Genomic DNA, 27,902 nt, shown 5'->3' on the forward strand with positions numbered 1-27,902 from the left:
CGGGACGCACAAAGCGAAACACAGTTCTAGAACGTTAGCTGGCCGCGCGAGGCGACCGTTGCGACCGTTGGCCCCGCGGCCGCCGTTTCGCGCACGCGCTCCGCCTCCGAAAGGGAAGCGCCCCTCTGAGCGCCCCCCCCCTTCCCTTCCCCTCTTCTTCCAGCGGTAGAGGAGGGGAAGGGAAGTGGGCGGGGAAAAAGAGAGAGAGAGAGAGAGAGAGAGGGACTTAGAAAGGGAAAGAGCCTCAATCCACGTCCGCGCCTGCGCGTCAGCCAGAACGGAAGTGATTACGATTCGGCCGGGCCGGCTCGAGAGCCTCTCGAGGATTCCGCTTCCGGTTCCCTCTTCGCGTCTGCCGGCTCTCAGTACCTGGAGGCGGCGGCGGCAGCAAGATGAGCTACGAGCACCGCCGGGATAGGGGCCGCGGGGGGCCCCGCGCTTCGCAGTCGTCGACGTCGTCGTCTGACCGCGGCGGAGCGGGAGGCGGCGGAAGAGGTGGTGGTGGCGGCGGCGGCCGGGGCCGACCCCCTCCGCACCTGAAGGGCCGCGAGATTGGCCTGTGGTACGCGCGGCGGCAGGGCGAGAAGAGCAAAGAGGCCGAGAGGCAGCAGGTGGGTGAGGGGGGGGGGGTTCAGGGTGGCCAGCCGAGCTCTGTCTGCCCGCCCTTTGCGCCCTCAGGATGTGTCGTTGCGGGACCCCTGAGGGGGGTGGCGCTTGAGAGAAGAGGCCTCCGGTGAAGCCCTTCGTTCCTGAGGAATTTACCTGTCGGTCCGCTCTTTTTGAAGGTGCCCACATCCAAGAGGCCCTTTGAAAGCTGGTGCGGCGCCCCTGTCTATCTCGTTCTTCCTGAGCGCGCTGGGGAATAATAATAATAATCATAATTACTCTGGGCGGCTCCCAGTCGAGTGTTAAAAACAATACAACATTAAGTATTAAAAGCTTCCCTAAACAGGGCTGTCTTCAGATTTCTTTTAAAGATAGGATAGCTGCTTATTTCCTTCACATCTGAAGGGAGGGCGTTCCACAGGGTGGGCGCCACTACCGAGAAGGCCCTCTGTCTGGTTCCCTGTAATCTCTCTTCTTGCGATGAGGGAACCGCCAGAAGGCCCTTGGCGCTGGACCTCAGTGTTCGGACAGAACGATGGGGGTGGAGATGCTCCTTCAGGTATACAGGACCGAGGACGTTTAGGGAAATAACAATATCATCATCATTTTATTTGTATGCCGCCTTTCCATAGTTAAAACAATGCTCAAGGCGGCTTACAGCATAACAAGATTTACATACCGTAATTACCAGCATAACAAAAGTTATAAATGGTAAATAAAACACATCAGAAAGTACACAGCCAAATGGAAAACAATTTCCACATAATTCATAAAATCGAAAACTAAGAATACAGCATTAATATCAATCACAGTTTAAAATGACATAGATAAAAATAAAAGCAATTTTAAAAACAAAAATGCAACCCTCTCTGCCCAGCAGCAGCAGAAGCACTCCTTTATGGAGCTGTCAGGCCCCACCCCAAGCCAGGTGGAAAGAAGCAGGGCAGGGCCCTTCAGGCTCCCAGCAGAAATAGAAAGACAACTCTTCTGCCCAGTCCTGTCCTCCGTCAGTCGGAGTGGCTGGCCCAAGGCGGCGAATCTCACTCCACTTGTTGCGAGGTTGGGGGTGTTGGACATCCAATTTCCCATTCTATCTGCCAAATGTGCGCACCCCCACCCCCATTGGTAGCTGTTTCTGAGTCAAGAGCAAGGGAAGCCCCCTATAGAGGGCATTGCAGTAATCCTACCAAGGGTTGTATCCACTGCTGCATGAGTGGCGTCCTGCTTCTGCAGCAGGGCTTATTGTTCCTTTCCTCTTCCCATGTATGCCCCAAATCTGCTCCAGTGAGCCTCTCAACTCTCTAAGACATATTTCGAGGATCGGGGGTATGGCTACAAGTTGAGAGGAAGGGGGTGACAGGTCGGACTGGTTTGAAGAATGTCCCACAAACATGCCCCACAAGGTACATTTGTTGTGGCTGATGCCTTTCTCATTTGTATGATGCTTAAAATAACCTCTTTGAGCATTGAATAGTTGTATCCGTGTATATGCCACTCAGGTGGGTATAAAATAAACAATAGCATTCATTTTCCTCACATGTATGTATGAAAGGAAATGTTCTTCCATATGGAGAAGATTTGTGTGCAGGTGTCCTATGGTGTATGCTGACAAGAGAATTTTACTGTGTGTTTCTGTTAGAGATAATGAAGACTTTCTCAACTTTGTACAGAAACATTAAATTTAAAGTATAGTAGTAACTTGACATATCCTTAGTATTTAGAATATGTGGTCCTCCTTTTACAATATTGAGGAGTGTCCATCATTGAGATAATTGGAGCAAGATTTTTGAGCATGGAGTATGTTATACTTTAAGATTTTGTTAAAATCCATTGTTCTTTCCATATATAGAGAGCTGTGGTGCGTATGGATGAGCGCAGAGAAGAACAGATTGTACAGTTGCTGAACACTGTCCAGAGCAAAAATGAAAAAGAACAAGAAGCCATGTCTTGGTGGTCTGATGAAGAAGGGTAATAATATTTTTTGTTTCCGGTCAAATGTTAGCGATACGTTAGCAGTATGCAAACCCACTAAAGGGTAGTTTGCATTATAAAATAGGTAAACATGCCATGCTATGTTCTGTTTTGCTATCTGACACTATAATAATTTGTATTCAGTTTTATTTGTTTTTGTGCTTAATATTCTTATGGAACATCACATCACAACAGTATTTCTAAATTGGGAAATAATTGGCCATTTGGAATAATAATGACTAAAATACAGGCAACTCCCATTTTAGGCGCAATCAATATGTGCACAGCGCCAGATCTGGAAGCAGCTTAGAAATGTAATAAAAGACATCACTAAAAGGTGTGGCAGGGGCGGAGTGGGTTGTTTGCAGGCTGTTTCAGTTGCACACAATTTCACAATGACCTGGAATGAACCCCCTGCACAAATCCGGGGGTTGCGTGTAGCCAGTGACATTTATTGAGCTACTTTCATCTCAGGTTTTTGTTTGTTTTACCTTGCAACTTTGTGGCCTCTTGGGGATTATACAACACAGGGTATAATTGGGATAGTACTGTAGCAATATATCAGTGTGGTGTGGGAGGGAGGAAAATCCAGGCAAGCAGAGCAGTGAGTTCTAATTGTAGAGTTGGAAGGGACCACTAGGGTCATCTAGTCCAACCTCCTGCAGTGCAGGAATCTTTGCTCAACATGGGGCTCAAACCCACAGCCCTGAAATTAAGAGTCTCATGCTTTACCGATGGAGCTATCTGCTTGCCAGCTGCTACCTACGTTGTTTACAGGATGGGATCACCTATTTACTCATAGCTGGACACAGGACTGTAGATCAAAACTATAAATACCAAATTTCTCTACTGATGTGTGTTTCTTAGAGCTGGATGACTTATGCTTAACCACACCTTTTCCAGGTACACAAAGGAGACCCCTCCAAAACCAAAGCCTGTTGTGGAAAAACCTGTTGTTGAGAGGGCGCCAAAAAGAACTAGACCAATATTGGAAAAAACATTCCTTGATCAAGATTCAGAATATCTCTTAGAAGAAAATAAACCTGATGTTGATTTAGATGAGCAACTTAAAGAAGAATTGAAAAAGAAAAAAACTGATTCCAGATATATTGAAATGCAGGTAGCCTCCAGAGAAGATTTTGGGGCATGTTGAGGGCAGGAGGGGAAGATGAAGCTCTGTTGCACTAGTGTATTCCCATTTGTACTATTCTAGATCTCTGATTGTATCTACCTCAATAGAAGTTTGCATAAATGCTTTTGGCTAGAAATTATAGCTGTCATTTATGAATTGATATATGTGGAAACCCTGAGCTGGTTTTTTATGCTATATTTCATCTAGTAGCCAAGATGATGATCTGAATTAAATTATAGGGTATAATGGGCAGCCCAGTCATGTGGGCTTGCTGTCAAGAGCTCTCCACCAGCTTCATATTTAGGTTATGAAGATGAACCAGATATATTTTTGTACACTGCCTTGGAATCTTCTAATGAAGGGCAGCTACATTCCCCCCCCCCCAAAAAAAATAAATAGTATTTTTATTCCATTTTTATCCTTACTGCAGTGAGAGGCACAGGAACTTTAAAAACCTCAAGGAACTTGCTTAGGAACACAGTCAGAGGTTGATACAGTTCTAGTTCCTCTTCTCCTTTAGTGGAAAAGGCAAGCATTAATGTTGTGTTGCAGCTGAATACATTTAAGGTTAATATATATGATTCTCAGCGTCTTAGATGGAACATTAACATGCTTAAAAAAAATAGGTTGGTGCTTCAGTTCATAGCTTAACAGCATCACTAATCGTATTCAACTTGCTAATCAAATTTATAAATATCTATTATAAATATACTGTATTTTCACTTATTTTTTCTTTACTTTGCAGAGATTTCGCGAGAAGCTGCCTTCTTATGGAATGAGAAAGGTAAATACATACCTTGAACATGAGCCTTTTTGTCTTAACTCAGATGAGCATTAAGATTTGGAAAAGAAAAATATTTGATGAAATGTTGAAAGGCAATGAGAATTTAGTGGGAAATGTTTGTGTGTTCTACTGTGTAGAGAAACACCATTAAACAATTTCAGTCCCTGGTGTATTTTTTATAGAATGGGTAATGTTCAGTGCATAATTGAACGAGGGCATGGAAGCATATCTCCACACAGCAGAGTGATTACTGTGTTTCATTTTTTTGGTTTTGTTTTTAATAGGAGCTTGTAAACATCATAAATAGCAGTCGGGTAACTGTTATAAGTGGTGAAACTGGCTGCGGAAAGACAACTCAAGTTACTCAGTTCATCTTGGATGACTATATTGAGCGAGGGAAGGGGTCTTCCTGCAGGATTGTATGTACTCAGCCTAGAAGGATCAGTGCTATCTCTGTAAGTGACATTTATATCTGTTCTGGGATAAAGTACCGTATTTTTTGCACCATAACACTCACTTTTTTCCTCCTAGAAAGTAAGGGGAAATGTTTGTGCGTGTTATGGAGGAAATGCCTACGGATTTTCCTCCTCTAAAAACTACGTGCGTGTTATGGTCGGGTGCGTGTTATAGAGCGAAAAATACGGTAACCATATTTACAAAGAAGAAAACATTAACAGATTTTCTTTAATGTTAAGGTAGCAGAGAGAGTTGCGGCAGAAAGGGCTGAAGTATGTGGTAATGGAAAGAGTACAGGATATCAAATTCGGCTTGAAAGGTACATGAGTATTTCTTGTTAGTTTTTATACTTGAAGAATGTCTATGCACAGACTAGAGTGGGCATATGTTTTAGCATCCTTTTGTGCTGTTACTTACCTAGGGGGTTCTCCTTCCACAGATGCAGCGATGTAACTTTTGGTGACAAAATTAGTAACCTGTCCTGTGAATAATTGTGTCAGCGCAAATGCTTATTGGCTGGGCTGTAAGATTTCATATGAGGTATTTGTGTATACAGCCATGCAGACAGAGCTCCATCTGATAAGCTGCACCGGGGGAATGGTATTTTCATGTATTTTCAGATGTTAATTATTCCACTTGGAATTTTGCTGTCACAAATTGTGGGTGTTGCCACAAATAGGAAAACTGTACCACAAATATTTATGAGGAATTGCTACAAATAGAATACATTGTCAAGTAGAACACCAATCAGGCAAGGCCACCCACTTGCCTTTGACTCGACTGTCCTCACAAGACTTACTTTTCGCTGCAACTTTTATTCTGCCAAGCTGCTGTCAAGTTAAGCCTTATGCTCCTCTAGAAGTAATGTGTATATATAAAACAGGTGAGCAACCAAGAAAGAAACAGTGGCATTTGTGTGTGTTGTTTGGATTAGCAACAACTTGTAAAATGGGTTAATTAAGCATTGTTGTGTCATACCTTAGACATTCTGTTTGTTGGCTGCATGCTGAGCATACCATGAAGCCAAACTATGCATGCTTTCTCAGAAGTCCAGTTGACTTCAACTAAGCTCACTTCCAAATAAGTGTGTATAGAACTGCAGCTTTTATTTTCGTATTGCACAACCAGACATTGGATGCTTGAAGCTTAGTAAGTGAGTACAGCTGAAGGTGTACTGTCATTATAACACTTAAAAGTATCATCTTGCTTTTTCAAAAGCAATATCAAGAGGAACTGAAGTATTGTTTTTAATGGCTATCTTTCAGCCGGTTGCCAAGGAAACAAGGCTCAATTTTGTACTGCACAACAGGAATTGTCCTACAGTGGCTCCAGTCAGATAAGTATGTGTTTCTCTGTTTCAAAAGAAAATTTTGAATGCGTTTCCTCAAAGCTTTATCAGCTGCTGCTAATAGTTGTATTTGCTGTACTCATTTCCATTTATTTCATATCTGCTGATTGACATTTTGTTTCTTATGAATGTAGGGGGTTATCAGTTCTGTGCTTCTTTTGTTGTAGGGAGTTGGCCAGTGTTAGTCATGTAATCCTTGATGAAATCCATGAGAGAAATCTCCAATCAGATGTTTTAATGACCATAATCAAAGATCTGCTAAGTGTACGACTCGACTTGAAAGTCATATTGATGAGTGCTACGCTGAATGCCGAGAAGTTCTCAGACTATTTTGGTGTGTGAAATTACCTACATTTTTACAAGTGTAATAATCCCCTGTATTTTGCTATGAATGTGGGAAGCATCATAGTATAACAAAATACAGGTGTCTTCCTTCTTATGGGGTTACAATCCAGGCTGCCGCTGCTTTCTCACTTGTCAGCTGTTAGGCGGGGAGGCTGAGCAGCATCAATAAAACCCCGCTGCATCACCAGCTCATGAGGAGACCGTCCCCGGAGCTCAAAGAGAATGTCCTCTTTGGGCTCTGGGGAGAGTCTCCTCACGAGCCAGGAGGATTTTCCAGCTCGCTTCCACCACTTCCGGGTTTCAGGTATCGCACATGTGCACAGTTGTGCAGAAGTGTGGAGTTGCCTGTACTTCTGAAAATAAATAGACAAAATATATGCTGTTTATTTTTTTAGTTTATCTCTGCATGAAATGAAATGCTGAATACTTGCCATTTTCATGTAATAGTTCTATGACGCCTTAAAAGACACACACACATTGTAGTATAACTAGCAGGTGAAGTATCATATTCTGTGTGCAATAAACATTTTACTTCAGTGAACAATATCTTTGGCAGCATTTTGAACACTTGAGTTCATGCCAAGGATAATTTATACTCCACCCATCTGGCTGGGTTTCCCCAGCCACTCTTGGTGGCTCCCAACAGAATTTTAAAAACAGAATCAAACATTAAAAACTTCCCTAAACATTCTAAATCCCTTTGGTCTTTCTAGTAGAATAAAAACAACCTAACTAGCTTTTTTTGATTACTATAACAATAGCATTTTTTAAAAAATGTTTTATTTGGATACGCTTCATGCTGCTAGCTATTCTGTAAATTGTGTCTTGTATCTTGTTTTCAAGCATGATGCAGTTTGCTAAAATGTAGATGATGTGATATATGTTTCCCCCTTTTTATACAGACAGTTGTCCTATGATCCATATTCCTGGATTCACCTATCCTGTCAAGGAGTACCTTTTGGAAGATGTAATTGAGAAGCTACGGTTAGTGTGAAGACGATTCCTCTTAGTTCCTTTTTACATTGTGGCATTAAAACTCAGAATTTGGACGTATAATGATTCCTGACTTCTCCCAATATGAAGACTATATTGAGATATTTAGAATGATTTTTAATTTTTTTTTACTTAATGTGCAAACATTATTACTGAATGCTATATTTATTTCTGAAGATACATTCCAGAAAGTACGGATCGCAGACCACATTGGAAAAAGAGGTTTATGCATGGGCACATAAGCAGGCCAGAAAAGGAAGAAAAAGAAGAAATTTATCATGAGCAGTGGCCAGATTATTTGAAGCAGCTGAGAGGACGGTAGGGTTATTTTTCACTTTTGTACAACTTTCAGATTTTTGTTACATATGTGACAGACACTTTATAGCTGCAATCCTAGCACTTTCTAGGGAGCAAACCATATTTGATGTTTTAATTTGCTGAAAACCACCCAGAGTGGCTGGGGCAACCCAGCCAGATTGGTGATATATAAATATATTACTATTATTAAACACAGTAGAACTTCTGAATAAACATGCAGTTTATCTGTTTAAGAGAGACTGAGATTTGTTCTGTGCTTAAAAGCAAATAGGATCCAGTCTGTTCTGTTGCCTTCTTTCAGCAGTTTCTTCTGTTGATCTGTGTTTATTTTAACCAGTCTCCTTTTTTCTTTTTTGCTATTTGTATAAAACAAGAGCCTTTGTGCTTGTGCTAAACATAACTATAGCACATATGGTTAAATAATGCTTTTTATTTGTACGTGATTTCTAGGTATTCAGAAAGTACAATTGATGCATTGGGAATGATGGATGATGAGAAAGTTGACCTTGATTTGATTGCAGCACTGATCAAATACATTGCTCTTGAAGAAGAGGTGAGTTTCAGCTTGGCTAAATATGGCTTCACGTTTTAAATTATTTCCTCTTCTTAATTAGATTAGATGCAACCTAATTAAACTTAATTGATTCTAAATCGGCTAGATTTCAAGAGAAGAGACTTAAGCACTTACTTAACCTTAACCCTTACTAAAATAAATGGAACTTGAAAAGGCTTAAATTTGACTCATGCTCATCATAATTAAAAAACAATATAAGTTGGTGTTGGCTCTACGCAATGATTGTAGAGGAAAATTATTCTGTAAGGAATTGTTTTCTTGGAATTTTTGTAGGCAACTGTGCATATGATGCATATGAAATCACAGGGATTAATATAAAGTTCTTCTCCCTGTATGTGTTAATACTAATACATAAAGTTGTTTTCACTGTCTTTTTTTAAAATGTTTATATGTTACAAGAGTTGATTATATGATTGAAGAATTATTAAACTATTGTTTGTTGTTGGCCATGGTCCTGTATCTTTGGCTCTACTAAAGAAATATTCTTAATACTAGGCACGATCACTGCACCACCACAATACTGCAAACAGTGGCTATGATAATGCTGTTGTATTCCAGTTACATCATAGTAGAAATTCAAGAGTAGACTGGAATCTTAACTACAGTGGTACCTCTAGTTACGAACTTAAATTCTTTCCGGAGGTCCATTCTTAACCTGAAACTGTTCTTAACTAGAGGCGTGCTTTTGCTAATGGGGCCTCTTGCTGCTGCTGTGCCGCCAGCACACAATTTCTGTTCTCATCCTGGGACAAGGTTCCCAACTCGAGGTAACTTCCAGGTTAGCAGAATTTGTAACCTGAAGTGTTTGTAACCTGAGGCTTTTGTAACTCGAGGTACCACTGTACTCTGTTGACAAACAAGCAAAGACAACAGCTGCAAATGTTTTTCTGTGCTTGTGTGTTAAAGTCAATACTGCACTAATCTTAGAGAAAAAAATGAGTAAATGCTTTTCAGAACCAAATCACACATCCTTTGGCTTCAACGGGATATTTCAATGTCTCTTGCTCCCAAGCAAACATTTCAGGGACTAGAATGTTTGTTTTGTACTAAGTTCTAGCTTAATCCCATTTTATTTAACACCATAAGTTTTGAAAATAGAAGATAGTATTTTAAGATAGTTTTTGAGCAATAATGTCTTTCATGTTGGTTCACATAATAAAATCGCACATATGCAGATAATACTGCCTTCACGATTACCAATGCTTTCAATGGTATTTTGGCGCTTTGCTCTATTCCCTGAAAAATTGTGATAGTGGCAGTAGTGTTACTGGGGGACAAAAGTTATCCAGAATCAAGTGTTTCTGCTGCATATAATTTTCAAATTGCAAATGATATGAAGAATGTGTTTTCACAATTTGCAGTTGCAAAGTTTTAGAAATACCCAAAATAGAGTTTACAGGTTGAATTGGATACAATACTTAATCCCTGGTTTGCTTTCACATCTGAATCTGCCCCAGTGGGATAATAATGGCTTGTTTTTGGCTAACAAATCATGTTCTGAAACCCCATGGTTTAAAATTGATGCATGAATCTTGGTTTATGTTAACTGTAGTCTTCCATTACATCCAAGTTCTGTACTCTGGTTTAATTCTAATTCGTTGTGTTGCCCCTTTCCTGCCACCAATCTGAGTGCACGGATGCAAGACTCAAACAAAACTACTTGTGCAGCTAAGAGTTTTTTGCTGGCCTTTTCACAGACCTCTGTACCCTCCTCATCCTACCAGGCAACAGACTGATTGCACCACTCATTTTGTAAACAAGCTGACTATTCAAAGAGGAGGTGAGAGCCTGTGGAGGGGGCACAAATCAACATTAGGTGAAACAAACTAAATTTGTGAGCGGGATCCAAACTTTCTAAATTGTGGCTTAACAACATGTCTGAACTTGGCCATGATGTGTGCTTTATGGGTTGAACTGTGCATCCATGTTGGATAATCGATTTCTCCATGTACCTGTCTTCATGCAGGATGGTGCAATACTTGTTTTTCTCCCTGGATGGGACAACATTAGCACTCTGAATGACCTTCTGATGTCTCAAGTTATGTTTAAGTCAGGTAAATCATCTTCTTTGATTTTCTTTAAATATTCTGCTGCAAACTAGGGGTTTTCTTTATAAACTGTTACCCAAACCCTTCTAGCACCTTTTGGCAGCACCATCAACACAGCATCATAGATTGTAAATTGTGCCAACATAACCGTTGATGTTCACCATCCTAAGCATATGCAAGTTGGCAGACAAGTTCAGAATTCAGCTACCCTTTTCAAATGAATGTTGGCCTACATTAAATAATCTTAAATTAGGATGAGCAGTTAAATTAGCACTGTCAAGATGCTTCAGTAACACTTGGAGGGCAGGGTTCTCTGTCCCTAAAGCCTACTGAACTTCTCTAGCTGCCATTCTGAGCCTCTGCCCCTCTTCCTGTTGCCCTGCAGCTTTCTCCTTTGCATGACTGCCAGAATCATAATTCCCACTGTCTTTCTTAAAAATGCATTTGAATGCAATGCAATGGTTGAACCGGTGTCCCAACAGCCACTGCAGGGGACCAGTAAGTGATAGCATCTGGGGTGGCATGTCAGTTACAGTGTTGGCTGGTAAATCCCCCTAACGCAGGCATGGCCAAACTTGGCCCTCCAGCTGTTTAGGGACTACAGTTCCCATCATCCCTGACCACTAGTCCTCTTAGCTAGGGATGATGGGAGTTGTAGTTCCAAAACAGCCGGAGGGCCAAGTTTGGCCATGCCTGCGAATAAATTGGTTACTGTTAAATGTCAAGGATAGCAGTCTCCATCCTTAATGTGGTTTTGCATGATGACATCGCACAAACATAACCCACTGTGTAACAAATCTTTGAAAGATGTTGGGCTTTGCATTTGCTTTGAGAGCAGATCAGTTTATTTGGGTGAATCAAATGGATAGCTGTTAATGATTCTAGCAATAAATTTAAAATATTCAAAGGTTTAATTTTAATTTTACCTAACAAGCTGCTGACCTCAAAGACTTTTTCAGTTTAATGCTACAAGGCAATATTTAATGCAAAATATAGAAAGGTTGCGAATTTTGTTACTGGCAAAATAAAATGAATATATTAACTAGTGCTTTCAAAAATATTATTTGTAACAAGAATCTGTGGCTTTTTGAAGAAAATAGTTCATTTTCCCTACAACTGTACCTCATTTATATTCTTAAATTTCTCTAGATTTTCAGTTTTTCTTTCAAACTGAATTTTACTTAGAGTAGTATCATAATGCCGATTTTATTTTTCAGATAGGTTCGTTATTATACCTCTGCATTCGTTGATGCCTACTGTTAACCAGACCCAGGTAAGTTTTATAATTAGCAGTGGTTGTTATTTTGGTATAGAGTATTCTAAATCTGTTTTCAATTTTTTAAACTAAAGTAGAATGGCTGCAACAGCTGTGCCTTCACATAACTTACTTGGTTGGATCCAGAGAAATGCTGGTGGAAATACTGGATAGAAGATAACTTCTGGGAACAAATATGCCTCTGATTTTCAGTCCCCACCCCATAACCCACCTTGTTTAGCAGGGTCTCACAACCCTTTAGTGAGGTATTTGGGGTGACTACCGCTAAGATGAGGGAGGCAGGGAGGTCATATTCCATCCTCCCCACTTCCCCTTGTTTCTCTGAATTCAACTGCATATGTTTATTTGTTGCCCAATCATATTTATTATTTTAAGTAACATTAAAATACTGATTTCAGCCTTACTAAGCAGCAAGGAAGGGATCAATTTTTTATATTGTGGAGTCTCCATGTCCTTGGAAATTGGGATCAAAGTGTGGGTTCATCCGCCAATAATAATAATAATAATAATAATAATAATAATAATAATAATATAATTTATTATTTATATCCCACCGATCTGGCTGGGTTTACCCAGCCACTCCCTATGATATAGAACACAATGTCTCAACTGGGCTGTGCCATGCCTGTTAAAACACGGGAGGCTTCAATCCACCTGCTTTTCAAGAGATCATATCCTTTATTCCAAAAAACTGTTTTCTTCTTGGATTGCTGTTGTAATAATACCTTAATAAAATGTTTCAACTATCCATTAATGTGTAATTGCTCTGGTGTTTAAATTTAGTGATGAGTGTATGCATGTGCATGTCTTGACTGAAAGAAATTAAATTAAGTAAACAAATATTAGGATGAGAAAGAAATTTCTGGAACAAACACTTTTTCTCTTTCTGATTTTTTTTTTCCCCTTTAGGTTTTTAAAAGGACCCCCCCTGGAGTCCGTAAAATTGTAATTGCTACCAACATCGCTGAGACTAGGTAAACCTTTATGCTTCTAGCAATTCTTGAAATTAACTTGTTGGCAAAAAGTATTTTCATTAAAAGTGTAAATTAAAATGTTTAATTCCTTTATGTGGTGGAACAAGCAATAAAATAAATTAAAAGTATGTACAATGAAGCTGCTTTTCCCCTTTGGATTCGTCAGATAGTTTAATGTGAAAATTTAGTGTTAGAATGCATATACTGTACAAGGGAAAGCAACACATTCTCTCATGGATATCAGAGGTCTCTTGAGTGCTACCCAATTAATCCGTGGAGTTTCTTTTTGAACGCTGGCACTTTTAAGCACAATGCCTGCAATGTCCCCCCCCCCTTTTTTTCTCTCTCGTGGAGCCCAATAAAAAGGGGGGGGGAATAAAGGCCGAGGTAAACAATGTTTTTGCATTTTACTTTTTGGAGAGGAAGAATAACAGAAAATACAAGCAGGTATGGAAAGTGGAGGGGAGCTAAAATTAGAAATAAATAGCTTAGTGCAGAGCAAGAGATCATGAGAAGATGTGCTTAGAGTTTAGACAGGAAGCTGAGCCTCAAGAGGAGAGGAGCAACAGCAAAGTTTGCCTTGAAACTTTGGCATTTCCTGACTTGGAGCTGCAGGGGGAGCTGTAGTCATTAAGAAAAACTGTTTACAATATGATCAACAGTTCCTTTTCGGCTTTTATAAATTGGCTTCAGCATTAAGCAATATCTGATGGCCTGTGGAATAAGTTAGGTGTCGAAACTGACCCTCATCCCTAAGTGCACATGAAGCTAGGCAAAAGAAGTTATAACCCAGACTCTTCCCTCCTCAATATCCATTACACTGACAGTTTGGGAATTACATAGGAGTGCTGCCTAGACTGGATTGCTTGTTGGAAAACCCCAAGGCCTAACAGTTTCCATTAAGCATGCTTACAGCTGATTATCCTAAGGCTCCAACCCAAAACATGCTTGCTTAAAAATAGAACTTATTTCCAGATTAGCATGCTTAATGTTGTTTTATGTAGCTAGTACTAGAACTGAAGTTAGACAGGTGCCTGCTGTCTTGATGATTAGATCTAAAAACTCCCTTAAATATGACCCAGTCATCTTATGGGCTATTAATTGTATCAATGTAAAAATTGGTCTATTGTTAGTGTTGTTGTTTTTTGTGAATTTTACCTCCTTTATCTTTTTGCACACTACTGCAGCAGTTTGTGGCTGTGAAGTGGTTTATGAATCTGTAAAATAATAATAATAATAACATAAGCATGTCTGCCGACAGTCTTAGCTTCTGACATGTTCAGTTTGTCTTGCTTCAGTCTGAGCATTTTTAGCTTTTTGGTTTTCTTGCAGACTTCACTCCTTGGTGGATCTGTGCTTGTTATGTAAGAAATAGCAAAACTGTATCAAGTGGTAGTCTCTGTTCATTACGATTGATTGAAGGACAATTTGTGTGTTTCGTAAGGGGCAATTTCTTTTACAGATTGACGTAATCAATGCAAATTGTCTCTATTTGATGTACAAAAGCTAACCATTTCTTCCTGCTTCCCATTTCTGCAGCATCACCATAGACGATGTGGTATACGTTATAGATGGAGGAAAGATAAAGGAAACTAACTTTGATACACAGAACAACATTAGCACGATGGCTGCAGAGTGGGTTAGCAAAGCAAACGCTAAGCAGAGGAAAGGTAGAGCAGGAAGGTAAGAGTAATCTATTGTAACAGAATGGACAGAAACAGAGAAACCTTGGCTATTGCAATAATGAACATTTTCAAATATTTAATAATAATAATAAATTTATTAATTAAAGTTTACTTTAAAGACATTAACTTTCCCCCTCACTGTGCTGACTTTATTGATTAATCTGAAGCTTTTCCTTTAGTGACTTTATTTGCTGACTTAGTTTTTTGTTTTGTTTTTTGCCCCTTTGATATTCAATTTTTATAGACTGAATACCCAAAGTGGTATGGTGGAGCCCAATGCATTTTAGATTGGAGCATGAATAGATTGGAGCATCCTCTTGTATCATCAAACCTTTGATAAAGGAGGCTCTAACCTGCAAAACCTCATACCAGAATACTTCTGTTAGCCTTTAAGCAGTTACATGAATTTGTGAGACCAGTCAGGAATAACCTTTCACTTCATTGCAGATTTGGTGCAATCCCATCCTATAAGGTTATTGTCTCATACTGAACAGAGGGGAGTGCATTGTGGTCCTTAGTTTTCTGTTGACATATGTCATCCCTGCCCGCACCATATTTGCATTATTTCCTGCGGCATAAATAAAAAGAAGCTGGTGTTGGTTTGGTAACATTTTCTTCATTTTGTTGCACCAGGCTGCTGTCCTTGATCAGATATGGCAAACATTCTTTAGCTCAAGGGATGTGTTCCCTTCCAGGGTTTCATGCCAGTGGCAATATTGGCCAGAGCCAAAAAGGGTGGAGCAACAACCATGACTCTTACCTTCGAACAGTAGGCTACATTTCAGCCATGCAGGAGCCAGAGGTTTATGCACACACATATGTGTGCCTGAACGCACATCTCCCTCTATCTAGGCACAGTACTCTTAAAGGGATGCATTCCAGCCAGGCAAAAGCACTCAAGGGGCAGAGTAGTGCTGATGAGAGGTGTGGCTTGGGGAAAGTCTTGAGGACCATATTAAGAGGTCTGGAGGATCATTCTTTCATTTAAAGTTTTGCATAAAAGGTATACTGCTAAGCTGCTTTTACTTATAACACATCAATGTTACTACAGTGTCAAAATAATTTAACTTCCTGCAGAGTCCAGCCTGGTAACTGCTACCACTTGTACAATGGTCTGCGTGCCAGTTTGTTAGATGATTATCAGTTGCCAGAAATCCTGAGGACACCTTTGGAAGAACTTTGTTTGCAAATCAAGGTAATATTATATATATATATGTATATACACCCTGCTAGGGTAGCTTTTCTGGTAAAGGATTTTGCAGCAAGCATAAAGACTTGGAGTTTGCGCAAGTAGTATTGATCCAGATTACTGTATTTTTCGCTCTATAGGACGCACTGGATCATAGGACACACCTTGTTTTAGAGGTGGAGAACAAGAAAAAAAAAATTCCCCTCTCTGCTCAGCGCCCCTTCAGCGAAGCGGCAGGAGAAACGGAGCCCCTTCCATTTCTCCTCCCGCTTGGCTGAAGGGGCGCTGCGCAGCTCTCCCTCTCTGCTGAAGCCAGGAGAGTGTTGCTCTCCTGGCTTCAGCGAAAGGAACCTGAGTGAGAGCTGTCGGTGTGCACTACTACTCCTATTACTACAGTGGTACCTCGGGTTACATACGCTTCAGGTTACAGACTCTGCTAACCCAGAAATAGTACCTCGGTTTAAGAACTTTGTTTCAGGTTAAGAACAGAAATCGTGCTCCGGCGGCGCGGCAGCAGCAGGAGGCCCCATTAGCTAAAGTGGTCTTCAGGTTAAGAACAGTTTCAGGTTAAGTATGGACCTCCAGAACAAATTAAGTATGTAACCAGAGGTACCACTATTATTATTATGACCCAGAAGCTGCAAGTAGTGCAGAATGTGGTGGCTTAACTGCTCATTGGGGCACAATATTAGCATCCTATTATGCTGCTGTTGTAAGAATTGCACTGGTTGCCAATAAGCTACCAGGCTAAGTTCAAGGTGGTGGCTCCCCATACAAATATTGTTTCATTCTTTCTATACCCAACCAATCTCTGTGCTCTGCAAGGTGTTGTAATCTGGCTTTGAGTGTTAGTAGTATCTCCCCTTTGGAACTACAGTGGTAGCTCCAGTTGCGAATGGGATCCATTCCGGAGTCCCATTCACAATGTGAAAAGCCTGCAGCCTGAAGTGCCATATCCGCGCAGTTGGGTGCATGCACAAAGCGCGATTTAGCGCTACTGCGCATGCGCGAGCAGCAAAACCCGGAAGTAACCCTTTCCGCTACTTCCGAGTCGCTGCGGGGCACAATCTGAAAAAAACATAACATGAAACAGACGTAACATGAGGTATGACTGTAACTCCTTTACATATCAAATAGACACCATCTCTTGTCTTTTCAGCGTCAGTTGAAGACTTCTTTTTCAACATGTCTTCTAACTGGACATTTATGTCCGAGTTTTTATCTGCAACTGATCTGAAATTGTTTTTATATGTGAAGTTGTCCTGTATATGAATTTATTATTACATTGTGAAATTGCTTAGAGAAGCTTCATTGGAAGTGATCCGTAAAATGAAATAATAATGCTAATTAATAATAGGTAGTAATAATAATAATTAGCAATAGGAGTCTCTTTTCTGTGGAACGCTATTGAAAGTTCTGTTCCTAACTGTTCATGCTTTTAAAAAATGAGTCAGTGGGAAAGCATTTGATTGATAATTCTGAAGGTGTTTTGCAATTTAATTTGAGTTTATAAAGAAGGATAAACTTTGTTTTCTTTCAGATCTTAAAGCTTGGAGGAATTGCCCAATTTCTGAGCAAACTGATGGATCCACCATCACGTGATGCTGTGTTGTTATCCATAAAAAATCTCATGCAGCTGGTATTTTTTTGTTTATTTCCTATACTAATATTTTATTTTATGTAACCAATGTGTATAGCAGCCTTCTTCCATAGAACTCGGGGCAGTTCACAACTTGTTCAGGCTTGAGAATGTTCATTCATGGTACTTAGAAATCATTCAGAAAACTGAGCAATTACAAATGTTTACTGTAGATATTGTCTAAGCTTTATACATGATTTTAGTATCTAAGGCAAGGAAAACATCAAACACTTGAAGTCTTAATTTAATAAACTTCTTTTTGTACTAAGAAGTGTAGTTTAAATCTTAGTGCAATTTAAAATTGAACTTCACCCAAATCAAATAATATCTAGTTTTGACTTGGAAAGTACTGTTTTCCTAATTTTTCTAATGACAGATTCAGCTAGAAAAATCAGGACATTGAAATGGAATAAGATAATGAATTTTTACACTGGTTAAAGCACAATGGGCAGTGCATGCTCATTTTGCTGCAATTGTTCAGTTGGTATTTTATTAAAATTCAAATAAGCTTTGAGAACAACAGTAAAAATCACCTATTATTATTATTATTATTCCCTGTCTTCTTCCCTGACGGGACTCAAAACAACTTACAGATAAAAAGAAAAACTGCTAAAACAGAAAAATCATTCAAATAATTAAAACTATATACATACGTAAAATCTGTTTAAAATATACCAATAATTACATTAAAAACTTCACGGCACCAGCCCTTTAATTAAAAGCAGTCAATTCCTAAAAGCCTGTTGGAACAAGAAATTCCGGTGCTCAGAATTTTGTGTCTTGATGATTTGCTAATTTGTGTGTACGTTCATTAATATGGAGTAGTATATGGCATCTGGGTACTTTTAAAGCAAGCATCTAGCTGAGCGATAGAAAACTGAGGCAATGAGTCTAAAGACTTGCGGAGATTCTAACAGTGGATGGGGTTTTAGCACCCTCACCCTGGATACCTACCTGAGTTGTCTTCATGATTATTGCTCACAGTTTTCCTCAACCCTGTTTATTCCAGTACATATGCTACTCTTCTCTGCTGTCCCAACCTTATTGCTGAAAAATCGTAAATTACCATATTTTTCACTCTATAAGACGCACCAGACCTACTTTTTGGAGGAGGAAAACAAGAAAAAAATATTCTGAATCTCAGAAGCCAGAACAGCAAGAGGGATCACTGCACAGTGAAAGCAGCAATCCCTCTTGCTGTTCTGGCTTCTGTGATAGCTGCGCAGCCTGCATTCGCTCCATAAGACGCACACACATTTCCCCTTACTTTTTAGGAGGGGAAAAGTGAGTCTTATAGAGCAAAAAATACGGTATGTAAGCAGGCTGTGCTATTCTAAATAAGTGTGAAACTAAATTTCACTGTACCTTAAAACTTAAGGGACAGCATTTAGGCTTCTTTAACATGGATTTCAACCAAATTCTGCTATTCTTTTTCATTGTTTATGTTCTTCCTTTTTTGTGTCTTCCCTTTAACAGAATGCCTTGGATAGGCAAGAAGAATTGACTCCCCTTGGAGTCCATTTGGCGCGATTACCAGTGGAGCCACACATAGGAAAAATGATTCTCTTTGGAGCTTTATTCTGTTGCTTAGATCCCGTTCTCACTATTGCTGCCAGCCTCAGCTTCAAGGACCCTTTTGTCATTCCCTTGGTAAAGTATTTATAGAGAGCGTTAAAAGTAATTTTTGTTTTAATTTAAATTTTTGTTCTTTGAAGATGAAGCCTTTAATTTCAGAAAGATTCCCCCCCCCCCCCTTGTAATGTGCTATGTTTTAGTCTTACAGCAAATTGCACTTAGTTTTTCTTGGTTATATCTCCTGAGTCTGTCTTTCTTATTTTTAATACACAGATTAGTCCAACTTTGTGTATTTTTCTCTTAAGGGTAAAGAAAAAGTAGCAGACGCAAGAAGAAAGGAACTGTCAAAGAGTTCTAAAAGTGATCACCTCACCATTGTGAATGCTTTCAAGGTAGATAATGTGACCCGTTGACCAACAATGGTCTGCAAATTTCATGGTGGTTCCCTCGCATTCCTGGGTATTTGTTTGAAGATGTGAGACAGCACATCCATTGCATGGAACAGTCATTTTCATTGCTGCTTTTATTAATATATTGTAAACTATTGCATTACAATTTGAATTCTATGGAATTACAATTGTTGCAACAGGCAGAAAGTCATTAAATGGTCTGCCAAGACCCTCAGCAATTTTCAACTTGTCCACAACGGGGTGAAGTTTGAGAAGCACTGTTCCAGTTGATAGGTGGTGGATTCACAGGGGGAACATCATTTATTAAATAAATAATATAATGAGGATTCAAATATTAGCATAAACAGGTCATATTGCACAGAGATGAAATCTTCACTGTCCATACTTGATTTACTAGTAGTGGTGACAAACTAGTATTAAACCCAAGTTCGGGGACGCGGGTGGCGCTGTGGGTTAAACCACAGAGCCTAGGACTTGCCGATCAGAAGGTTGGCGGTTCAAATCTCCGCGATGGGGTGAGCTCCCGTTGCTCGGTCCCTGCTCCTGCCAACCTAGCAGTTCGAAAGCACAAAAGTGCAAGTAGATAAATAGGTACTGCTCTGGCGGGAAGGTAAATGGTGTTTCCGTGCGCTGCTCTGGTTTGCCAGAAGTGGCTTAGTCATGCTGGCCACATGACCCGGAAGCTGTACGCCGGCTCCTTTGGCCAATAAAGTGAGATGAGTGCCACAACCCCAGAGTCGGTCACGACTGGTCCTAACGGTCAGGGGTCCCTTTACTTTACCTTTATGCATTTAGTATGGAGATCATAGAATAATAGAATTGTATAGTTGGAAAGGACCCTGAGCATCATCTAAGTACAACCTCCTGCAATTCAGGACTCTCAACACTCCCCCCCCCCCCCATCCAATTTGAAGCCATTCTGGACCCTGTGACTAGAATTCTGGACCCTGCTTAGCTTTGCAAATGTGCTAGCAGTTTAACTGATGCACCACTAGGAGGGTATTACTAGTAGGTTAGCTTTTGATGCCAAGTTTAATTGTTTTCTGCTGTGATTTGCTCTAAACAATTTTAATATATGGGTCTAATTTTAATCCTGTATCTCCTCCAACTTGCAGTTCATGAAGTGTTTCTTCCTCTTGTTTTGGAGACCAGGATAAATTATTGCCGTTCTAGAGCTTTTCCCTTTACACATAGTGGAATAAGGAAGTGATATGAATGGTAGCTTCCTTTTAGCTGCTGAATTAGTTCTAATCTGGATGTCTTGGCTTAATACAGCTCTGTGAAAGGAATGAATGCACTCCATATTATTTTTTTAGTTCACTCTTATTGTGACACTTCATATTTCACTTCTTTACTACTCTATAAAATGCTTTCTAATTCCATCTGGCATTCAAATCAGGAAGATAGAAAAATGAGATTCAGTTCAGTTCCAGTTTTCCTTTAAAAGGACCTATACTAAATAATAATAATAATAATAATAATAATAATAATAATTGTGCTTTCAGGGTTGGGAAGAAGCCCAGCGACGTGGCTTCAGGTGTGAGAAGGATTATTGCTGGGAGTATTTTCTTTCTTCAAATACTCTGCAGGTAATAGTTGTTTGTCTCTAGCGAGAAAACCTACACTTTTGAAACAGATTTAGTTTGACATTATCTGTAAGAACAAATTGATCGATTCATGCTGTTCTCTAGATGCTGCGTAACATGAAAGGGCAGTTTGCTGAACATCTCCTTGCAGCTGGGTTTGTGAATAGTAGAAGCCCCAGAGATCCCAAATCCAACACTAACTCAGGTAAATTCTGAAGAGGAGCAATGCACCAGATACGCTTTCAGTTCTCCCTTTGTGAATTGTGATTCACTTGGCTGTTTTCTTTTCTAGACAATGAGAAGCTACTCAAAGCTGTTATTTGTGCTGGCTTATATCCAAAGGTTGCAAAGATCCGAGCAAACTTCAGCAAAAAGAGAAAAATGTAAGGCTTTTTCTTCATGCTCTTTTACCAAGGATGTGTGTGTGAATATATTAAACAAGGGTTTCTACGTAGTTGGAAGAAGGCTGGAATATATTTTTCCTTGTGTTGCTAACTATGTAGTCTGGGAATACTTGAGTTCTAGGGGAGCATGTGATTATTTCCCCCCTCCTCCCACTCCACATACTCAGGTGAGACAATAGATTGGGCAGGTGATACTTGGGTTAATTTTGGGATTCTGCAGCTCCAGATGAACAGAAATTTTGTGGTGATCATCCCAACTGAGAACCACAAATTTATTTATTAATTTTTTTACACTGCTCTTTTGGCTAGAAGAGTCCATTGTGTCTGAAATAGTGGTCCTTTCTGTAAGGCATGCTTAGCACAATAACCAGTATGCAGATTGCTCTTTCCTATTTGAATTGAGCAAAATGTAATAGCATAGTTTTGCCACTAGGTGGAGCCACAAATAAAAATTTAAGACTGAATAAGCAGAGTTCTCTTGATCCAGTCTCCACAATGTATGTTTTATTTGGTAGATGGCTAGCAAAAATGAATTTATTATATTTTGCTTTGATGCTAAGCCCTGGACTGGATAAGTCACTAATAATGATGACAGAAAATGGCTTTCCGTATATCAAACACTTATTTTCCTCTTGTTTTGAAAATGTGTTGGGTTTCAAAAGAGAAATTGAAATGAGGATAGTATCATAGATAGGACAGTATAATTTTGCTTTTCCCATCACTGGGATTATCCTTTATGCAAACAATATACTCTTGCTCAGAATGAAAAAGGGAACAGAGCACACAAATTGCAATGAAGTTCAACTGATAGCCTTATTATTCTTTAATTAATATAACACAAATCTTTAAAGTAATCTGATATTGTAGTCTGATTTTGAAGTGGAACTTTTTAAAGTATAGATGCTTAAAATCCTTCTTGTTTTTCCTTTCAGTTCTTGCCTAAATATCTTGCAGCAGTATTTAATTTAGAAATTGCTGATAGCCCTAATGGCACATTACAAGTCTCTTTTTGAAGGGCAGTTATCTTAAATCTTTGAACGTATGTGCATGTTATTCCTTTGTAGCTGAATTATAAGTGATTTGTCTGTGTTTTAAGGGTTAAAGTTTCCACTAAAACAGATGGAACGGTTTACATTCATCCCAAGTCTGTCAATGTTGAAGAGACAGAATTCCATTACAACTGGCTTGTTTACCATTTGAAGATGAGGACAAGCAGCGTAAGTGAAAATTTATTTTGTATTGTTTTAAGCATAAATGTGGGTGTATTTTAAGTCTCTCCACAGTCTGTTCTGTTGAAGCAATTACAGTCTTCGTTAGCTTAACTAGTCTGGTCTGTACGCAGCCCCACTCACCGCAGTTATCACTTCACTTTACAAGGGGCTTCAAAATGACAACTCCTGGTTGAGAGATGGCAGTGCCGGGAACTTTTAATGCTTCATTCCTGTTCTGTGCCCTCCCTTCTCCCTCCTGATGCCTGCCGCTCACAGTGGAATTCTTCAGATTCTCATGTCCTCCATGCTTCTTGTGATCTTACGACTGTCATTGCAGAAGGGAGGAGAGCACATTGAGAAGTACAGCCCATGGAATGCAAAAGGGTGTAGTTTTTTTTTTTTTACAGGCCTAGGGATATCACATATTTTAGCTATGCCTTATGACTACTCTTGTTTCTAGTCAAATAAGAGCAGCAAATCTTTGCTCAGCACTTGCTTGTACGTAATGCAGCTAACTATGGGAGTGAAACCTTTCACAATTAAAATAATAATTGTTTAGGCTTTGAACCTGAATTTTTTCCCAGTGATTGCCACATTATTAATATTTCACTTCAGAGGAACTACACACAAGTTTAAAACCAAGTAGCTTGAGATCCCATTTCCAGTATACACTGGAACATTCTCATGCCCTATTTTGAACGTGGTAACATAGTTTATATGTGCTGACTGCATTCCTTGTTAACAGATATACCTGTACGACTGCACAGAAGTCTCTCCATACTGCCTTTTGTTCTTTGGGGGAGATATTTCTATTCAGAAGGACAAAGATCAGGATACAATTGCTGTGGATGAATGGATTGTTTTTCAGTCTCCAGCAAGAATAGCACAGCTAGTGAAGGTGAGTGGGCTGCCCATTTCATTTTCAGATTTTCTTCTACACAAACAACCGCCCTGCTCCTGGAACAGCTTACATAGTATGGTGTCACAAAAACATTTCTTTCTCTTTTTTAAAAGTTAACGTCTGCTTAGATTGCTGTGTTGTAATTTCCTATAAAGTATAAACTTGAAAGATCTTTTCAGGCATTTCATTTTGGAGAGAACTGTCATTTTAGGATTTCATGTGAAATGCTCTCTCCTTCTTTCCTAGTGGAGGGGGGGAATGAATTAATCAACAGGGAGGTACTACATTTATTTCTATGTGATATTTTCCTGCTCCACCAGATCTGTTTCCAGAAAAAGGCACTTAAAATGGAGTAATCAGAGAGAATCAATGTTTAGATAAGCAGTGTACAGCCCCGTTCATTCAATCTCCCACCTGTACCTTGAGATAGATGAAGTACAATCAAGCACCAGATTTTAATGCCAGATGGATAGCTTTTTTCTGAAAGGGGTTGGGGAAGAAGTACAATAGGATCTTAAGACTAAAACATTTCACTTATTTATCAAATATTAACCACCTTATGTTAAATTAACACTGAACTTCTCTGATTGATGTTCAAAAATAATTGCCTTTTTATTGTGTTTTATCTAGTTTGGTTGTCCTAGGGGATTTTAACATCTATGCCGACACAACCTTACAAGGGGCTGCTCGGGACTTCGTGGAAAGCATGGCCTCCGTGGGGCTGTCCCTGAATAAGTTTGGCCCAACTCATAGTCATGGACATGCCTTAGACCTGGTGTTCACCTCTAGTGACATGGGTGATCTGACACTAAATAAAAGTGAAACAAAAGAAGTGCCATGGTCAGATCACTTCCTGGTACAACTGGACTTCTCCGCGACCCTTCCCCTCTGCAGGGAGGTGGGACCAATTCGGATGGTCCGCCCCCGCCACTTAATGGATCCAAATGGTTTCCAGAGAGTGGTAGGGGATGTTTTATCCCATGTTGATGGCCTTTCAGCTGATTCCCTGGTGGCCCGCTGGAATGCGGAGTTAACCAGGGCTATCGACTGTCTGGCTCCGAAGCGCCCTCTCCAATTGCATGGAGCCCGAACAGCCCCGTGGTTTTCTTCGGAGCTGAGGGCGATGAAACAATCGCTGAGACGGCTAGAGCGTCGGTGGCAGAAAACTCACTCCGAATCTGACCGGACACAGGTTAGAGCTCAACGTCGAGCCTACCAAGTGGCGATAGCGACGGTGAAGAAGACTTTATTCACCGCCTCTATTGCATCTGCAGAAAATAATAGCAGGAGACTCTTTCAGGTGGTTCGCAATTTAACGGAATCACCTTTACCACCGGAGCTTTGTAAAGACCCCAAGATCTCCTGCAACAATTTTGCAAAGTTTTTTGCAGATAAAATCACTCATATTCGGAAGGAGCTAGACACCACCGTGGGAGCAGGGCTGGGGCGGGAGAGTGCTAGAGCTCTGTCTGGTCAAGTTGCATGGAATCAATTTCAATCCGTTACCCCTGAGGATGTGGACAGGCTGCTTGGACGTGTGAAACCAACCACCTGTCTCCTTGATCCTTGCCCATCCTGGCTAATAAAAGCAAGCCAGGAAGGGCTGGGCGATGGGTTCTGCGGGGTGGTGAATGCTTCCCTCTGTGAGGGAACATTCCCAGATCCGCTAAAAGAGGCGGTCATTAAATCGCTTCTTAAAAAACCCATCTTTAGACCCGGCCAGTATGGCCAACTATCGCCCAGTCTCAAATCTTCCATTCTTGGGCAAGGTGATTGAGCGCGTGGTTGCTGAACAACTCCAGGCACGCCTGGAGGATGCGGACCATTTAGATCCCTTCCATCATGGGACTGAAACTGCCTTGCTCGCGCCGGTTGATGATCTCCAGCGAGCTAGGGACAAAGGTGAGAGTTGTTTCCTAGTTCTGCTGGATCTCTCAGCGGCCTTTGATACAATTGACCATAACATCCTTCTGGACCGTCTAGAGGGGCTGGGAGCTGGGGGCACTGTTATACAGTGTTTCCGCTCCTTCCTCCTGGGCCGTGTTCAGAAAGTGGTGGTGGGGGATGCGTGTTCAGACCCCTGGGCTCTCACTTGTGGGGTGCCTCAGGGTTCCGTCCTCTCCCCCATGCTTTTTAATATCTATATGAAGCCGCTGAGAGAGATCATCAGGGGGTTTGGACTGGGTGTCCATCAATATGCAGATGATACCCAGCTCTACCTCTCTTTCAAATCAGAACCAGTGAAGGCGGTGAAGGTCCTGTGTGAGTGCCTGGAGGTGGTTGGAGGATGGATGGTGGCTAATGGATTGAAGTTGAATCCTGACAAGACAGAAGTACTGTTTTTGGGGGACGGGGCGGGCTGGTGTGGGGGACTCCCTGGTCCTGAATAGGGTAACTGTGCCCCTGAGGGAACAGGTGCGCAGCCTGGGAGTCATTTTGGACTCACAGCTGTCCATGGAGGCGCAGGTCAATTCTGTATTCAGGGCAGCTGTCTACCAACTCCACCTGGTACGCAGGCTGAGACCCTACCTGCCCGCGGACTGTCTCGCCAGAGTGGTGCATGCTCTAGTTATCTCCCGCTTGGACTACTGTAATGCGCTCTGGGGCTACCTTTGAAAGTGACTCGGAAACTACAACTAATCCAGAATGCGGCAGCTAGAATGGTGACTGGGGGTGGCCGCCGAGACCACATAACACAGGTCCTGAAAGACCTACATTGGCTCCCAGTACGTTTCCGAGCACAATTCAAAGTGTTGGTGCTGACCTTTAAAGCCCTAAACGGCCTCGGCCCAGTATACCTGAAGGAGCGTCTCCACCCCCATCGTTCTGCCTGGACACTGAGGTCCAACGCCGAGGGCCTTCTGGCGGTTCCCTCATTGCGAGAAGCAAAGCTACAGGGAACCAGGCAGAGGGCCTTCTCGGTAGTGGCGCCCGCCCTGTGGAACGCCCTCCTATCAGATGTCAAAGTGATAAATAACTACCTGACATTCAGAAGCCTTAAGGCAGCCTTGTTCAGGGAAGTTTTTAATGTGTGATATTTTAGTGTATTTTTGGTTTCTATGGAAGCCGCCCAGAGTGGCTGGGGAAACCCAGCCAGATGGGCGGGGTACAAATAATAAATTATTATTATTATTATTATTATTATTATTATTATTATTATTTTCACATTAGCCTTTCCTTGGCGTATATCAGCTGTTTTTATTGTTACTGTTAAAAAGTGCTATCAAGAGTGAAGTTGTAAATTTGAACAAGATGTGAAAATATGCAGTTTAACTAAACCACAACTTCAACTATTATTTCAGCTTGAAAATGGGATTCTTTTAAAGACGTTGGGTTGTATCCAAATTCATTATTAAAACAGATGCATTGAAATTAAGGGACAATGCTAACTTCCTTCCATTAATTTCAGTGGGCTTTCTCTGCCTATAACGTAAGTTGGATACAACCCATTGACTCCTTAGGCAATTCTTTTTTTATCCTTATGAGAAACTTACTTTGTTTCAAAGTGCTTTATACACTACAGTTCTTGAATAAACTCGAAACAGATAAAGCTGTGCCTAAAGTAAGTTACATTTAACTGGACAGAAAAGAGCTAGTTAAATTTCCAAGAGGTTTGACACACATTCTTAGCAAAACGCAGAATAATGAAAGAGAATAATACATTTCATTTCCAAGTATGTATTAAGTTTTTGACACCATAGAAAAATAGAATGACTTTCGAAACTTTCTGCTCTTGGTTTCTTACTGAACCAACATCCTTTTATCCACAGGATTTGAAAAAAGAATTGGATGACCTTCTACAAGAGAAAATAGAAAACCCACACCCTGTGGACTGGAACAATACTAAATCAACTGACACTGCACTGCTGACAGCCATTATAGACTTAATCACAACACAGGAGAATGAAACTGCCAGAAACTCTGCCCCCCGTTTCCAGAGCGAAGAATACAGTTAACACTGTTCCTTTTGGCCGCTGAAGAGATGGCAGCTCTACCGGTTCATTGTTGACAGTTTATCTTTGGGCATCTTGGAATTTCATTTTTAGTATCGGTAGTTCATAACGGCTGTGTATGGCGTTCATTGTATAAAGTAGCTGTTTATCTAGTTGCCAGTGCAATGCCAGTGTATTCTGCATGTATGACGCTGCTTCTTGAGGACTGTAATTGTCAGGTAAAAAGCTGGATGAAACTGAACACAAACTGATTTTTTTTTTTTTTTACATTCTTCTGGTGTTTACACTGTTTTTCTGCTAACTGTGGAATTGTCACTTTAAGAAAAGTGATTCACATTAGTAGCTAGAAGCCCCTTTTTGTCCATTAGCCTTTTATTTACATTCTGGGGTTACTAGTAAGGGCATGCTGCTGAGAGTGAAACAACCAAAGTCATCAGCCCAAAGAGATGTACGAGGACTGCTGTGTCAAAAGCATTGTCACATTTTAAATAAATGCTTGATGTTTAGATCTTTCTAAACATACG

At 40.5% G+C, this 27,902-nt stretch overlaps 1 protein-coding gene across 1 annotated transcript; it reads left to right on the forward strand.

Moving 5' to 3' along the window:
* The first annotated feature begins 45 nt into the window (after nucleotides 1–45).
* Nucleotides 46–27,896, forward strand: DHX36 (DEAH-box helicase 36). The gene is made up of 25 exons (XM_083442646.1): nucleotides 46–611; nucleotides 2,456–2,574; nucleotides 3,481–3,697; nucleotides 4,455–4,493; nucleotides 4,778–4,948; nucleotides 5,189–5,268; nucleotides 6,215–6,289; nucleotides 6,465–6,631; nucleotides 7,545–7,626; nucleotides 7,813–7,953; nucleotides 8,404–8,506; nucleotides 10,494–10,581; nucleotides 11,793–11,848; nucleotides 12,761–12,825; nucleotides 14,365–14,508; nucleotides 15,588–15,705; nucleotides 17,240–17,338; nucleotides 18,815–18,988; nucleotides 19,219–19,305; nucleotides 20,829–20,912; nucleotides 21,015–21,114; nucleotides 21,202–21,292; nucleotides 22,410–22,530; nucleotides 23,270–23,422; nucleotides 27,196–27,896. The coding sequence occupies exons 1-25, from the start codon at nucleotides 393–395 to the stop codon at nucleotides 27,379–27,381; spliced, it is 2,979 nt and encodes a 992-aa protein (XP_083298772.1). The 5' UTR covers nucleotides 46–392; the 3' UTR covers nucleotides 27,382–27,896.
* Nucleotides 27,897–27,902: the final 6 nt, after the last annotated feature.

This window comes from Podarcis tiliguerta (assembly GCF_965153285.1).
Source record: "Podarcis tiliguerta genome assembly, chromosome: 5".
Lineage (NCBI taxonomy): Eukaryota > Metazoa > Chordata > Lepidosauria > Squamata > Lacertidae > Podarcis > Podarcis tiliguerta.

What these genes read in the sequence shown, in the direction of transcription:
- DHX36 (XM_083442646.1), top strand. Translation starts at nt 393, where the DNA reads ATGAGCTACGAGCACCGCCGGGATAGGGGCCGCGGGGGGCCCCGCGCT. An exon ending in GAAGGATCAGTGCTATCTCT is followed by an intron (nt 4,949 to 5,188) that starts GTAAGTGACATT and finishes TTTAATGTTAAG; the next exon opens with GTAGCAGAGAGAGTTGCGGC. An exon ending in ACATTGCTCTTGAAGAAGAG is followed by an intron (nt 8,507 to 10,493) that starts GTGAGTTTCAGC and finishes GTCTTCATGCAG; the next exon opens with GATGGTGCAATACTTGTTTT.